Source organism: Cuculus canorus, chromosome 11, assembly GCF_017976375.1.
Source record: "Cuculus canorus isolate bCucCan1 chromosome 11, bCucCan1.pri, whole genome shotgun sequence".
In the NCBI taxonomy this organism is placed as follows: Eukaryota; Metazoa; Chordata; class Aves; order Cuculiformes; family Cuculidae; genus Cuculus; species Cuculus canorus.
In genome coordinates, this window is record NC_071411.1 from 14,024,547 (window position 1) to 14,040,694 (window position 16,148).

General features: G+C 41.1%; 1 protein-coding gene across 1 annotated transcript in view; it reads left to right on the forward strand.

The window, feature by feature from the left end:
- RYBP (RING1 and YY1 binding protein) overlaps positions 1-16,148 on the forward strand; it is a 41,590-nt gene that overhangs the window by 19,334 nt on the left and 6,108 nt on the right. Inside the window, exon 3 of the mRNA XM_054077016.1 lies at positions 15,960-16,136. Coding sequence (XP_053932991.1) covers positions 15,960-16,136 — 177 coding nt within the window. The remainder of the gene's footprint in view (positions 1-15,959; positions 16,137-16,148) is intronic.

Below are 16,148 nucleotides of genomic sequence, written 5' to 3' on the forward strand. Positions count from 1 at the left end.
TTTTCTTCTCTGAATGGACCAGAGGAGACTAAATGACCTGAAGCTTTTGCTGATATTAAAAAAGGAAATACAAAAGAACGTTTTGGTGCTGGAACCTCTTTTATAAAAGTGGCAAATGAGCATGCCTATGAAGCTGCTGTGGTGGGCTGGTTTTTTTTCTTTGAAGCAGTGAAGAAGTAATTTGTGAAGGGCCTGGGTCCTGCTTTTGCAGTGGCCGCTGTGCGTGGGCTTGCTTTGTCTGCTGCTCTTTAATGGTCCAGCTTCGTTAAACTTGATGAGTCAAGGTTCTTTTTATAAGCTCATCAGGTATTTTATGTCACTGTATGTCAGTCATTGAACTGGTAGCCTTTAAGAGATGATGTCTGTTTGAATAAAAATCCACTTTTCTGAGAACCGCCTTCTATTGTTGATTTCTTTTATCCAATACTTTGATGGGAGTCTGTCTGTTTTGGTGAATTTCTTGTTTAGCTGTGCCTGTGAAGAACTTTGCTTGAGAGGAACAGCCCTGACCATCAGGTCCCTGCAGCTTGTTTTTCCCCGTGTAATGATTACTGCTTTATTTTGCTCCCTAAAACGCAACCATGAATGTGGATTGCAGCATGCTGGGAGTGTTGGACGTGCTCAGCCAGCCCGTGCGGCTGCTGCCACGACCCCCGGTGAGAGCACATGCTGGCACAGGCTCTGCTGTGGTCAGTGTGGTGCTTGGAAGTCCTGTTCTGATGTCAGACGTGTCAGATCCCAGCAGTGCTACTGTTAGCCACATTCCAGTATCACAAGTAGCAGGCTGTTCCATGTACCTTACAATAATTTTTCTTTACACGCTCTTGCTGGCTAGGTGTACTTGACATCAAGAGGACTGTAGGTCTGAGTTTACATCTTAATGCAAGCACAGCATTCCCGAAGGAAGTAGAACAAGACTTGTGCTCTGCCTGAACACTGACTTGCCGTGGAAATCCCTGTAGAAGAGCTCTACCACTGATGTTAAAATGAGCATACTTGTTTGCAAAGGATGTTCGGTATTTGGGTTTCCTCCTACAAATGTGTGTTTAAAAGGTTCCTGTTGTTACTCTTCCTTCAGGCCTTGATCCCTCAGTAAGTCAGTCCTTTGTCTCCATAAAGCAAGTCATTCACTTGAAGTTGATGGAATTGGTATTGCTGAGGTTAAACTTCAGTGGGGGATGTATTGTCTGAAATATCACCAGCATGCATTTGTCCATAAGCAGAGATGATGTACGCTTCCCAAACATTTGGTGACCCTACCAGCATCTCTGGGGGATGACTACAGCATCCAGGGAAGGAGTAGAGAGTTCTCTTCCAGCTCGTGCTGGTGTCTTCTACAATTGTGCAGGTAGCATATAAGCCTGATTGAGCTTAGACTGTGTAACATGTTGGCTTTTCCCTTTTCACCTTCACTACCATTTCAACTTCATATGACATTTGTGAAAAAACGGGATTTTTTTTTTCAAGCAAACTGATCATTTGCTACCTTTTTCCTTTAGAAAAGACTGAGGCTTCTTCTAAGTTCAGAAGAACATAGCTACCTGTGTTTCAAAGAACAGCTGTCAGGGTGAGGACTGCTTGTTGGTTTTGGATGAAGCCACTTGCCCCGTGCTGCCCTAGCTGCCACTGGGAGAGGAAAGGGGCTGAATAAACAGGGAAACTGTGAAATAAACAGAAGCAAAATCTAACCTAGCCCCTGCCTCCGGGCGTTGGCTTGTCTCTGAAGCAGCTGTTTCAAAATTAGACTTTCTTTTGTTAAAAAGAGGCACATAAAAGCTTTTCTGCTTTTGTTTTTGTGCCATAATGATATTTTCCATGCTTGTTTCTGTGTTGTTTGATTGATCTCAGTTTCTTCTGAGGAAACTTGCTTGAAAAATGAGCAGTTTTGTTATTGCAGCGTTAAGATGATTGCTTCAACCTTCCCTACTTTGTGTACCCCACGTTTTCTAACAGAAGTGGCCGTATTCATGTATTCAACTTAAGCCTACGTGTTTTTCCAAGTTGCCACTTGGTCTTTTAAGATGTTAAATAGACTTTTGGGGCTCCAGGTCAGGCTGCAAATACTTGTGCCAGGGCTTCGGTGCTCATGACCTTCATTGCCACTATTCACTGTGAGCGCTGGAGCTGCTGCTGCACCGGTGTTGACCTGGCTGGCTTTGTGGCTGTGGCAAGATCTGGCCAACGGCAATAGGTGGATTTGAGAAACTGGTGTATAGGAGCAGGGCTGTCTCATGTGGGCAGTACAGATGGATGGGGAGGTTTTGTGATGGTTTGAATTCTGGGACTTGCTATTTCAAGTGACCCCACAGTTTATTAAAAGAGACAGTGATGAGTAAATATTTTCTGTTTTTTCCCCTCAAGATGGTTTGTGTGTGTGTGTAGTTGCTCACAGTTATCCTAGCCACAAAAGTGTGTGTTCTTTCTCACTCCGCAGTTTTGGTGCAGAGCAGGGATACGAGCTCCTTAGGAAGTGGTTGCTCAACCTGGTCCCTGTTGCTTTCTGCAACGCGTTTGAGTGAAAACAGGATTCTGGTTTTAGCTTTCTTTAACTTGGAAATTCTGGTGATAAGCAGTTAGCTGAACAAATGCAGGAAGAAATTGGAGGAGGAAGCAACGTAAAGTAGTAGAATATCACTGAGTCATTTTTGCAAATCTCTAGATACAAGTAATTTCTCTAATTGGGTAGATGTGTATCACCAGTGTGGGTTAGTCTGAGGCTCAGAAAACCCTTTTTGTTTTCTTCTGCTGTAGTCATCCTCAAAGAAGCAAGTCGCTGTTAGTCACAGTTTCCCCATGGTTAGTTTTATTTCCATTTAACTAAAAGGCTGTCTTAGTAAATACACCTGAGACTGAGGTGCCTGGATATTGTGATGCCCTGAGCTGGATGATACAGTTCAACCAGAACCAAACCCACTGCTTAGTAGTGCTTTTTGAAACTTTCCTTTAGTTGTTCTATTATTGTGTTTGCTATTATAAAATAATTATCATATGTTTATTAGCAGAAAACCAGGTTTGTAATATGTTGTTTTAAATTCCCTGTATTTATTGTTATAGCGGGTAATCTTTATCTTTCTTTGCTCAGATGATAATTCACAAAAAATCTGCAATCTGACATCAGATATGAAGTAGAAAATCTTTGTGTATGGACAGACTGCGGTGTTTGAGGAGATTGCAGATGATGTGCCGTGTGCTGTGCTTGAGGTTTCTGTTGTATTTTCTGGTATAGAGGAAGTGAAACTTCAGCTGTATTTTGTGTACTCTTTTCTTCTCTTTCTGAGTAAGATTTCTGCTGGCTCTGTATTTCATTCATCTACAAACCTGTTTCATTACGCTTCTTAGTTAGGCATGATATTAAATTTGCATTTATTTGATATTTGCACATTATATGTTGTCTCCTTTGTAGACTCATGCTGTAAGAATTTACAGTGGGATTTACAGACCTGATGTATTTCCTCACACTTTAAAATATCTCACTATATACTGAATGATGCCCATGACTCATTTCTTTTTTGCCCTGACTAAATGCTGGGCATAGGGTACAGTTTAAACTGGTGAGTGACAGCTGACTTGGTCACAACTCATTTTTGAGCCCTTATCTCTGAATTTTCACTGACATTATTTAGTTAGCAGAAGGTGAGTTATGTGAAAAAAAAAAAGTTACTCAAATATAGAGTCTTTATGTGCAGATTTTGAGTCATTGCAAGACAACGATCAAGTGAGGACAGATGTTTAATAAGGAAAAGCCCTGTCTTGACTCTAGCCTTTGATTAAAGAACCATGCGGAGTGTTTTTGCTCCTACTCTGCATGTTTGCCTCTCGGAAATCAAGCAGTGACAAACACCCAGACACTCACTTCTGTATCTTTTGCTACCAGTGCTGAAAAGTGTAGTAGCTGGAAATTTTGGGAGCTGTTGGCCATTGCTATGTGGACGCCGTTGGGTCTCGCTTCGTCCAGAGACTCTCCAGATGACATAGTGCATTAGGCTGACAAACCCACACGTGTTGTGGGCCAGGCAGGCTGCCAAGCGCTCAGCACTCAGCCAGCGGGGAGAAAAGGCATTAGGAATCCCAATAATCCGCACATCAGTCTCCGTGTGCTGCTCGGTCAGTGGAGACCGAGCGAGTGAGCTGTGGAGAGATTGTGGGTATTAAGTGGGATGGGTAATGAAAGGCTGTACTGGCGCTGATGTGAGACTCTTTAAATGGAAAATGACTTTAAATGATGGTGCCAGGGCGGTTGGAGTGATTTGCAGCTGGCACAGGTTCACGGTGTAACTGGTAGTTTTCAGTGAGATTAACCGCTTCTTTAGGATGGAACACCAGAATTGTTTTGTAGAATTAAGAAAAATAAAAAAGAACTTCTAACTGCATTTTCTTGCTCTTCTTCCTTGGGGCTTGTACCAGAATGATGGCAGTTTAGGGTTTTGGTTGTCTGTGTGTGTGTGTCAGCATGTGTACCAGTAGATGCTAGCTATGTGTGTGCATGCAAAACTGCAGAATAGCCATCACCAGGACGATAGCAGTGTGAGGACACTCTAAAATACAAAATGAGCGTTTTAGGGTTCTTAACCAAGAACTTTCTTTAAGAATGATAGTTTTATCAGGACCAGCCATCATTGTTGTTATTCACAGCTCAGAAGCGGTCTGGCAGAAGCCTTGGGAATATCTCTCTTGTTTTTATTAATTATTCCAAACTTTCTGTTGTGTAGGGTAGTGCTCTCTGCTAGTTTTGCTTATAAGGGTAGCTGAGTTTCCCTATCCTAAATGTGCTAGGTGCACACATGGGTAACTGGTGCTCCAATTAGGGAACCAACAGTTTACTTTGCAGGTTTCTTCTAAGGCTTTCTAGCTAGGGGGGAGGAAGCACTTCTGATCTGAGTATTGTATTATTGTTTTCTGGCAAATTTTGAAACCGTTTGGGTCAGTTTCTCGTGCTCAGGAGTAATAATTCTGAAAGCAAAAGTTTCTGTGCTCTCAGGCTCTCCTGTTCTCACGGTGTTGGGACAGCAGTTATTGATGGCAGCCCAGCGCCTGGTGTCTCCTCTGGCTTTCCTGTGGGCAGGATTGCTGCGTGTTCTGCTGCCTGGTTGGAGCCAGACACCCCAAAATGCCACTTGTATGTCTGCATTCAGAGGATGCAGTGGGGGGGAAAAACCTCCTGTGAGCACATGGTGGCCTTTTGAAAACGCATGTCTGTATGCCTCATTGTCCTTCAGTGGCTTTTGTTTCTTCTTGTGTTCAGAAAAGCAAACTGGTTTATTAAATCATTGACAGTGACTCTTTCACTGCAGATTGTGCTGGGGCAGAGGTGTGAAGCAGTAGGTGGGGTGCCACTTACGGGTACCAGTGTGTGCCACTTCCCTGTGCTGCTGCCTGGTGCTGTGCTGCCTTCCCAGGCAGCACTGGGGAGCAGTAGAGCAGCAGCCCTTGCGAGTCACTGAAATCATAGTATGGTTTGGGTTGGTGGGACCTTAAAGATTATCCAATTCCAACCCCTCTGCCGTGGGCAGGGACTCCTCTCTCTAGACCAAGCTGCTCAAGGTCCCGTCCAATCTGGCCTTAAACCTGTCCAGGGATGGGCAGCCTTTGCTTCTCTGGGCAACCTGTGCCAGTGCGTCACCACCCTCATCGTGAAGAATTTCTTATCAGTGTCTGATCTAAATCTTCCCCCTTCCAGTTTAAAGCCATTCTCCCTAGTCCTAGTACTACATGCTCTTGAAAAAAGCCTCTCCCCAGGTTTCTTGTAGCCCTCTCCAGGTACTGGAAGGCCACTATAAGGTCTCCCTAGAGCCTTCTCCTTTCCAGGCTGCTACAGGCTAAAGCTCTGTTGGCAAAGCTACCTTCTTGGTTGTTCAAGGACTCTTGAAGGGTCATTTCATGTGAAAGACAATCCTGTCATTGATGGTTTATGTTTGGGTTTGGTTTTTTTTTAATAAAAAGGAGGTTTTGCTTGCTAGAAAAACTCAATTTCATTTAGGTAAAGTCTGCAGTGTCTAGTGTAGCTGAGTTAAAATTACTGCCTTGCTTAGTTGGTGCCTTTTTTTTTTTTTAATGGCATCCCTAGAGACTTAGGGCCTATTGAGACTATTCAGCATCTGTTGTAGCATTGGCAGATTCTCGTTTTGCTTCTATGTGAACTTAACCTGGTTAGTAAATGTTAGGGAAATCTTTTTTTTTCCCCTAAGTGTACAGTGTTCTGGTGTCATGCAAGCACAGTGAAATCTTACTCTGATAACCCAGCACATCCCTGCACTGCCAGGGGACTCTCTGTAACAGAGTTACACAGTAGAAATATCTTAGTTGTTTTTAAGGAAAACTGTCCAGCCTCTTTATCTGCAAGTTAGTTGTTCAGGGTATCTGTATCTCTCAAAGATTACGTACTATGTGAATTTAATCATTATATTTAAGTGACTAGAAACCTTGCTGTGTGGTTTCTTGCTGGTGACCATTACTCACAAGTTTGTAGGTCAGTCCTGTCAGCAGTGTTCTTAGGGTGGTATTTGAAGAGTGGCATTGACTGCAAGAAGATGACGCTTGATCTCTGCATTAGAACTGATTTTAAAATTTAATCTTTAATTTTTGAAATTTCAGTCTCCTAATTAATAGAAATTCATCTGGTTTCAAAGCTAAAATTTTCCTTCCATTTGCTAATAAAAGTTTTGGGTGTTGGTAATGTGTAGTCAAAACTCAAGTTCTAGACTGATATTGGTATGCGGCTTTGAAACCTTAAAATTTCATTCAGCACTTGTACAACAAGTGGTGTTTTAGACTCATTATTTAAAAGTTGATTTTTTTGGGATGATACAGACCATATTAAATTTTCTCTTAAAAACATTAAGAATTGACAGGCTTGTTTGTGAATGGTACTAGATATGCCATGCCACATTGTTAGGCATTTTATGTCAATATATATTCAAATTTGTAGTTGCTTAGCATGTTAAAAGAGAGTGCTCTTATAACTCACCTTCCTAGAAGAGGTAAGTATGCGTTTTTCTTTATGATCACCCAATAGCACACTTTTAAGAAGGATGCTTTTGGAAATGTATTTTACTTTTTAGTTTTAGTACAAACTTTTGGTGAGGGGATCAACTTTAGAATTTAACTGAGTTCTCAGCAGCTTTCCTTTTTCTTGCTGGCTTTCCAATTTGTGTCTCTCCAGTGATTTTTGAAGTGTGAAACTTCAGTATCCCAAAACCTGGGGGCAGATGCTCGCAGATGGGACACATCAAGCTGGATTAAAGGATGGTATATACATGACAATTTCGGTTACTACTCAAGATTTTAGTGTCTGGAACAGAAATATATATATTAGCAGTGATGATGAAGCACTTTGGTAACACCAAGCCTGATATTCCCAGTTTGTTTTTTTTTTTTAGTTACGAGTTGCTAAAGCTGTTATTTTCCTCATATTTTTCATTATTTATAATAATCATGAGCAGTTGCTTTAGGGAGTCTAGATGTTAAATTTTCATCAGACTCGTTTATAGACTCGTGCTACCAATGGCTCTCTGTTACTCAATGGGAAGTTTTGAGCCTGTCCGCTCTCCTTAGGATTATACAGAGCTTAATAAACAGCCAAATAGGAAGAAGTATTTAAGTAATTGGTTTTGTTGTAAATCTGAGTATTTTATTATACACACCTTGGTAGCTACTAGCTTTATGAACTGTCCTCAGATTTTTGCTAGTGAGAGCAGCTTATTTTTGACAAGCAAGTAAAATAGCCTTCATTTTATCATCATTCCGGTGGAAGCAGACACACAAGCTTTGTGCTGAGATCAGTGAATTTTCCATGACAATTTTGTAAGTCCTTGTAAATCATGGAACATTTGGTATTTTACAGTGAGGTGTGTCCATAGATGAAAACACCTGCACAGCACGTTTTGCTGTTTTGGTGTACAGCCTGCTGAGATGCTGGTTGGAGTTTTCATTGATGGATTAACCTGAAGCCCTGAGCAGGTCAGCGAATGGGTCAGTATATGGTGAGGGCAGTTGCAATAAGCTTCTAGAAATGAAGCTTATGCAGCACTTGCAACATATGAATAAAATTATTGGTGACCAAATAAATTTGCATACCTAAGAAAAGTGATTTAGTAATCTCAAGGCCATCTTTTCAAGTTCAGGCTTGGTATGATCTTCCTATTTACAGCTGCATCTCATTTCACAGACAACGTAGTTGTGGATGTTGTATATAATAGCACAACTTTTCTACTGCTGTAGAACTTCTTCCCTACAAATGCAGTAAATCAATAGGAGGCGGAGTATTTTTGGAATGTTTAGCTGTGGATCTGAGTGCTCATGGTAGTAGGCAAATGCTTAGGCAGAGAGCAAGAACAGGAGTTGTAAAGTTGTTCTTGTTCAACTGGACTTCAAGGTGACATTGCCATTGGGACTTGATGCTAATTTAATCTGTTACAGATTACAAATTTTGTTTTATGCCTTTTTTGTGATGTATTGTGCCTTTTTTTCTTAATTCTTGACTAAATAAAACATGGCCATTAAATTGTAGTAGAAAATTACTTTTTATCTAAACTAGTGAAGCAAGAAAGCATCTGAAAAGCTGAAATTCTGGCTATGTACTTTTGTCTTAGGTTTTACATATAGTCATGATTCAGAAGTAACTTTGTAATATTTGTAAGCATAATGAAATTTAGATCATTTGGACCATTCTGCTTGCCCATCAAATAAGACAAAGTGCTTAAAAATGTGATAAGTTTGGTGTTTTGTCAATTCTTTACTCTTTTTACATGTATTTAGAAGTGTGTTGAACCCCTTTATTTAGGGAGCTGTGCTTTATTTTTAATGAAAGCAGAAGAAGGAAATTCAGACTTTCATCAATTCTAGTCCTTAAAGGATGTTCCTGTTGGAAATAATTTTAGTGGATGATTCTATGTGCAACTTCAACTGCACTCACGGGTCTTCAGCACTTGCGTGTGTATGTATCTCTGTCTCCACAAGTGTCTGCAGTGCCTGCAGATGGGGAGCCAGCCAGGTGGGCACCATGCAGCCGGCAAGGACAGGTGTGGGGGCTACAGTCTCTGCCTGTAGTTCCAGAGAGAGGGCTGAGACCGTTCAGGAGCAGCTGCTGCTGTCGGAGCAGCTCTCTGGCAGGGATTTGGTCTAGGCAGAGAAAGCAGCTGCAGGGTGAGCATCTGCTGGACAGCCTGAGGGCTTTTGCTGGCACTTGTGCACTGCTGCAAATTAGATATGAAATTACCTACTGCTGCAGCTTAGGTGCTACGGATGAGAGGATGGACGAGACTTCCAGTGCTGCCTGAGCTTCTACTCTGGAAGGAGAAACAGACCAAAATTTCAACATGACTTTTGTTTTGCCTCCTGGGGACTAGTAACTTAAATTCTACGGTCTTAGCAGTTAAGTGAATGTGAAACTCTCTTCCAGCAGCTGATACTTAGCGTTGTCACTCACCATCACTGCTGTTTTCCCTCCACTGGTATCAAAGAAACGTGAAGAACAACTTGTATTTAACTTATGCTACCTTATGATTTCAAATTAAATAGCTGCAAAAGGGAAGGTTAACAAGTAAGAATTGAGAAGTATTTTTACAGTCATCATTCAAAGAGGCTCAGCTCTTCTGAAATTTCAGCTCTTCTGGTGGACAAACAAAGTTTAAAACACTCTTGTTCTGAAACCTGAACAGCTCAAGGTTTGCTGTCATGGCCAGGAATGGTTATCACAAAGCTGAGGCTCCCTTATCTATGTGTTGCCTATTCTTGACTCTTCTGAGGAGATGAGAGGCAGCAGGCTGGATGATCAGGGAGGACACTGAACAGTTTGGAGGCTTTCTGGAGGTGGCTGTAGACTTCAAAATATGCTTAATTTGTTTTGTGGCAAGCAATTTTTTTTTGTTTGTTTGTGTGAAGCTTTTATTTTCTTTCCTGTTTTTTCCAAAATGTTCAGATTTAACACTCTTGATTCTTTGGAAGATATTGCTGTGCCCTTCTGTGTAAGGTTGTAGCAAATGCTGTTCTCTTCAGCTGAAAGATAACCCAGTCCTGCTGGCAATACTGCAAAAAGGCAAAACCTGTAGCCCAGAAGTGGATGTTCCTTAGATTAACTTCTTTATTTTTAAACCTCTATCTTCCAAATAAAACCACAGCATTAGCACATCAGCGTTTAAGAAAAATTCTGTTGTTTCAACAAAATATTGCTCAATCACACATTTCTTGCTGTTTCTCCTTCTAGTTGTCTTTTACTATCTTATTGTTGACTTGTGGTCTTGTATTACATGAATAACTTATGACATAGAGGTATACAGCTTCCATACTGCTTTGCAGATGGACACTAAAGGCAGCTTGTCCATTCATCCTTTTTCTTGTTGCTAAATAGGACTGTGTGGTCGTAGGAATGTGCTGGAAAATATGCATACAAGAATGAGTGCTCACCCTGTTTATGGCTGAATTTCTCCAAAGCTTTGTTGGTTCTGGATGTGAAATTGTTTTAAGGAGATGTTTATTTTTATGTTGTTGGGTTAGCTTCTAACTGTGCTTTACATTATTGCTGAGAAGTACACCTACTGTATTATTGTTCTGGCACCGTTTATAAACGCTTTTGTAAATACATTTAGTATTGTTTTCTTGCTTTTCTTTCCGCAAAGATATATTGATGTGTGACTAGAAATATTAAAATAATCCCATACTTCACGCTGCACAGCGTATGAAACACATTTTTTCAAAGAAGTGGTGAACCATGCAGAGGTCTGCTGGTATCGTCGCTTGCATCAAAGCCAGAACAGCATGAAATTATCCAAATCCTCAGTACTTCACGTTACATGAGGCTTTTGACTCTGAAATCCCACTTGATGCCACTTTCATTCTTCTGATAACATAGTTGTAGGAAAGTATGAGCAATTGTAATTAGATCCACATTTCTGGGGATTGCCAGAGTCCCTCAAGGTCTCTGTGTTGCTGTGGGTATAACAGCCAGCCGCGGTCTCTACTCTGCAGTGTCCTTGGGCGGCAGGTGATTTGCCTTTTCTTGAGGCAACAGGACCAGAGAAGTCGCAAACAGACACATAATTTAAGGTCACATGAAAAATATGGTGCAACATATCTTTCTATATCCCTGTTGAGATCCAGGTCCAAGCAACTACCATGTGTTGGGTGTGTGGTGTGATTTGTGCTGCTCTACTCCTAAGCCCAGTTGCAAGGGTCAGGAATGAAGCAGCAGAATTCCTGGGCTTCAGTGCTCTGGATTTAGTCCTGAGACAGGCTTTATAGGTAAGCTGTTAGGTACAGAAGAATATGCAGGTGATGAAGCACTGAGATACTTGGTAGAATCTTTAAAGTACATACTGTGTTCTTGAAAACAGAAAAAGTGACATAGGCGGTGAGCCCTTCATGAAAGGTCTAGCATTTGTTCCACTTCCTATGACCCAAACATCCCATTGTCAATCTTGAGGTATTGTATTTGCAGTCGTAACATTTCTGTGCAGGTCTGTTACTAAAAGAGGTGGTATTCTTGTGCATCACTTAGGATAGCTGATGGTAAAGGCCCTGGTGCTAAACCCATGCTTGCAATAGACAAATGTATTTCAGCTTTTTTATGCATCAGTATGTCCTTGCTGCAGAGATCGTGAGTTGTTGCACAAATATCTGCTGCTGTGATGTAAACTGCAGTTTAACTAATGTGAACAATTTATTTGGGTGAACACAACTTTGAAAGCAACGTTTAATTTAGTTTAATTGCTCTTAGTTTTAGAGGGAGAGAAAACAATCCTCTTTCATTGAAAAAAGAAACAGGCTAGTGTTCATTTCTTTGTCACGTCAGGGTCCGGCCTTGATGATTGAGTCCTGAGCCAGGCTGTCCCTTAAACTAGGGGAAAACTCTCCAAGCAAAAGCATAACTTTATCTTAATGTTCAGGTGGAAGGAAATGTGTGTATTTCAGACACTTACAGTCAAAAACTCTTCTTATAGTGTTCATCCTCTAGCATTACCCACTGGCATGTGTTATTGCACAACCCTGGCTTCTGTTGGTGAAAGCATTTGCCTTATACTAGGTACCGAGCAGGCGTAAGTAACGGTGGCCACCGAGGTGTAAGGGCACATTTTGATTTGTAGGGACATGGTGAGGAGCGGATTCAAGCAGTCTCTTGTAGCAGAAGCTGGGCCAGTGGACCTGGTGGCCTGCAAGAGGAAACAGAGCACCATGGCTCAGCGTTCAGTGCCTACCTAGGAATTCAATAACCAAGCATAGTACTAAGTCTTGCATCTCTTCAAATATTTTTTTTTAGAAATTGAAACTTCTTAGCTGTATTTTCTGTGTAATATTTGTTTTAAACTTTCTACTAAATGACAATATTGTTGTTCCCGGAGTACTGGGGCTGGTTAGAAAGCTTGGAAGAGACCCAAGCTTAATTTTGTTACTTAGATGTATTCTTTGTTTTTATGGATTGTTTTAATGTTACAGAAAGTAAAATTGTGAGTGGATTTGGGGTAAAAACAGTTAATACTTATTTCTAGGGCTGTTTATTCTTATAAAAAAATTAGAAGGGGCTACAAGTTTCTGTTCAGGGTATTCTACCTGAATGATATATTAAAAAAAAAAAAAAAGGCATATTTAGGTTGAAGTATTCCCTTTGGAGATTGCCAAAACCAAAAGGAGCCAGCTGGAAGAAATTGGAGGCAGGGAGACTCGGACACATTGTAGTGTTCAAAATCAGAAAAAGTAAAAAGGGATCCTTCTGTTCTGACAACTTCAAATTCTGTGGTAGAAGCGAGAGCGCATTAAATTGTTGCAGCCTGAGTAGGAGTGAGGCTTTTTTCTCTCCACTGATATTTTTTTTTCCCCTTCCTTGTTCAAATTCTGAAAGGGAAGACAACTAGTATTCACTGCAATTTATGATTTTTCTTATTTCTGGAAGGCAGTGCAAGCGTACCTGCTGCTGCTTCTGGAGAAGAAATCACAACACTTGAAGAGGGTGGCTGCTTTGACAAATGGGGTGGCTAGGATGTGGCATGTATGGCTGTGGGGGGGACTGAGCAGCGTACGGAGGGGTGGTCGGTGCTAGGGGTGCTGTTAGATCAGCATTAGTCCCCAGAATGTGGGGGTTTTGGTAGGCAGGGAAACTTGGAGCAAGTTTTGGATATTGCAGCTATTTTATGTGATTGTGGTTACTATGGCTATAGTTTTCTGTGGTTAAAAATGCGCTGCTCCACTTGCTTTGCTTGGCTTTTTTTGTAAAGAGCTTGGAACCAATGTATTCTGGCTGTAGTGGCAGTGTGGGCCTTATTTGAAAGATTTTATCACCTCTCTAGTAGTATTAGTATGCCAGTTGCTTAACTTACCTGTTTTTAACTTTCCTAAGCTTGCTGCTAGTGTTTGTGAGTTAAATGACCAAATTAGGACTTGGAAAACTATTGGATATTTGCTTTTTTTAAAAAAAAAGAAAACCTGTTCTTTTAGTACAGGGAATCTTGAAACATGCTTAGGGGTTGTCCCAATCACAGCAGCTTTCTGCTCCCTTTCCTCTGTGCATCAGGAGAAACCCCCTCAGCAGGGCTGTGCTCCTGTAGTCCCCTGCCTGTGCCTGCTGCCTGCTCACTCCACTTATACTGTTGGATTTGCCCTGACTGGCGAGTCAGCCTGGATGAGAAAGAACAGAAGATATGCTAGTTATGCCAGTGGCTGGGCAGAAAATGATAGAAATTAGTAAATGTAGTGTGCCGTCACAGGCATGGGTAAGGAGCAGGAGAGCACAGGGTGAAGTGTCTCTGCAGGAGCACTTTGAGGCTGAGCTTTCTTGGATTCCAGCCACCTCTAGGGAAATGCAGTGTGACTTATTTATGTAACTTTAAATCTTACTTTAGTTGAAGTTTCCATTTAAAAATTCCTGTCTTCATTTAAGTAGTGCAGCAGTCCTGCAGCAGGAACAATAGCTCAGTACCTGGGGAGGTTGGACGTCGCAAGGAGGAGGCACATCGGGCAGACTCTAAAGGTGCTCTCAGGTTCTTGAATTGGGATTTCCCATGAATGGCTCGGGTTTCAGACTTGGCTGGTTGTGTAAACAGAAAATAACTAAGTCTGGGCAGAAGTGGCAGCTTCAAGCAGTGAGGTTAATCACGTATAATCATGCAGGGAGATGGTTATCTGCCCTCTCTTTGAAGGTTTCTTGACACTTTATCTCTCTCTTTTCTTTTTGAGTAGGCAGTTAGCAGGTTGCCTGAGACAAGCTACTGTTGTCAGCACCGGTGTGGTTGCATCAATCTGAAAATCTTTTCCATGTAACCAAAAGACTTTTTCTTACCTTCTTTGCTCTCAGTCATAGAGGCAGAAATTACTCTATGCAGGATTTTAAGTGCAAGGATGTTAAATATATTCACTGTTCTGTGGAACAGGTAACTGCTTGATCTGATCTACAAAATATTTCAGCATCATAGTTATTTAAGGCTGAAGACCACATCATTTGTGTTGACTCAGAAATGTACAGATGTATGTGGTGTGTAGCATAGAAGCGAGTTACAGTTTCTGTGTTGGGTGAAAAATCCAAATGCCAGTGGTGTTGAGGTGGGTCAGGGACCTGATTACAACCTGTTGCATAGATTTTATAATAAACTGTGGTAATAAAATATTTGGGTGTATCTGGCTTCAGTAAGAGCATCTTGGTACCATTATACAGAAAACAAATGCCGTGGAAGACCTACTGCATACTTGGACTTTTCTGTGACAAAGTAGAACTGTTCTCGGTGCTCTGTCTGTATCATTTCTAAATTCAGATCTTACATGTAGCAATTAATGTTTTGTACATGAACACATGAAACCACTAAGCATCTTCTTAAAGTCTCTCTGGCTGTTTGTAATAAAACTTGGAAATAAAACAGCAGAAACCCCTGAGTTTGTGTTCCAATTGTAGATTTAATGATAGCTGCATACTGATTTCATTGATGATCTGTTATGGTCTGACCTTTGCTGAAAATTTGAATTATATTTATGACCAATATAACAGCTACATCAGCAGTTGTTGCAATTAGTGTTCAGCTCATAATGCACCAGTAATGGAGTTGATAACCTGGTTTTCTCCTGGAATTGATCATGGATAGTTAGAAGATTCAGAGTATAAACTGCTCTGTGATGTGCCAGGCTGGGAGGCCTGGTTTTGAGTTGTTAATCTGGGAGGAGACAAGGAATAGTTTGGATAGAGGAATACCGGAGAGACAAAGGTACAAGTTTCTGTGAGACTATGCGAGGAGCGTTAGCCAAGGTATTGATTACATGTGAAGCTATTATTTCATATAAATCGTAATTTGAAATGGAAATAGCTGTTGAAAGACTTTAATTGTGTGCTTTGTCCAAGCACCACTGGGGACTGCAGACAGTTGTGGGAGGATGGTGTGTCGGAGGCTGGCACAGCCGCTCCCCTGTGGAAGTGTGAATGCCTGCTTGTTTTCTGTGCTTCTGCCAGCCAGCTTTGCTCCCAGGCCTCGGGACAAAGTCATCTCAGATACCTTCTATTGTTCTTTGTTGTTTATGCAAGGTTTGCTTCTTCAGGGAACCAGAAGCTCATTTGAAAAATCAAATTGAAAGATATAAAGAAGATGCTTATCAGGAAACTTACTTCTATCACTTTTTCTCTTCCTTCTCTTAAAGGGTAGCCACAGTGTGTGGCTGACAACTTCTTGAAAGCTGTTTTTTTTACTATTGTGTCCATCTCCCTCCCCCCCAGTTTGTTGTGATTTCATTACATGAATGGGAGAAAGGGAGCATTTACTTAAGAATGTTAAATGAGGCTAAAAATGGATGAAACAGGGGTTTGGAGTATTTCTTAATTTTGAAATTTGTATCTTGTTTGGTAATACTTCACATTAAGTAAGGACATCCATTTGGCTCTTTATAAGTGGAGTATTCTTCCCTGGCTGCTGAAATAAATCTTTATACTGCTTTTGGTGGAGTCGTTTTTACTGTGTAAAATTGACTATAGATCTCTCTTTTTATTGTCGTTATAGAAAACCTAGAATAAACTCTCAGTTGGTGGCACAACAAGTTGCCCAGCAATATGCAACCCCACCACCACCTAAGAAGGAGAAGAAGGAGAAAGTGGAAAAACAAGACAAAGAAAAACCTGACAAAGAGAAAGAGATTAGTCCAAGTGTTACAAAGAAGAACACTAACAAGAAGACTAAGTAAGTTTGAGG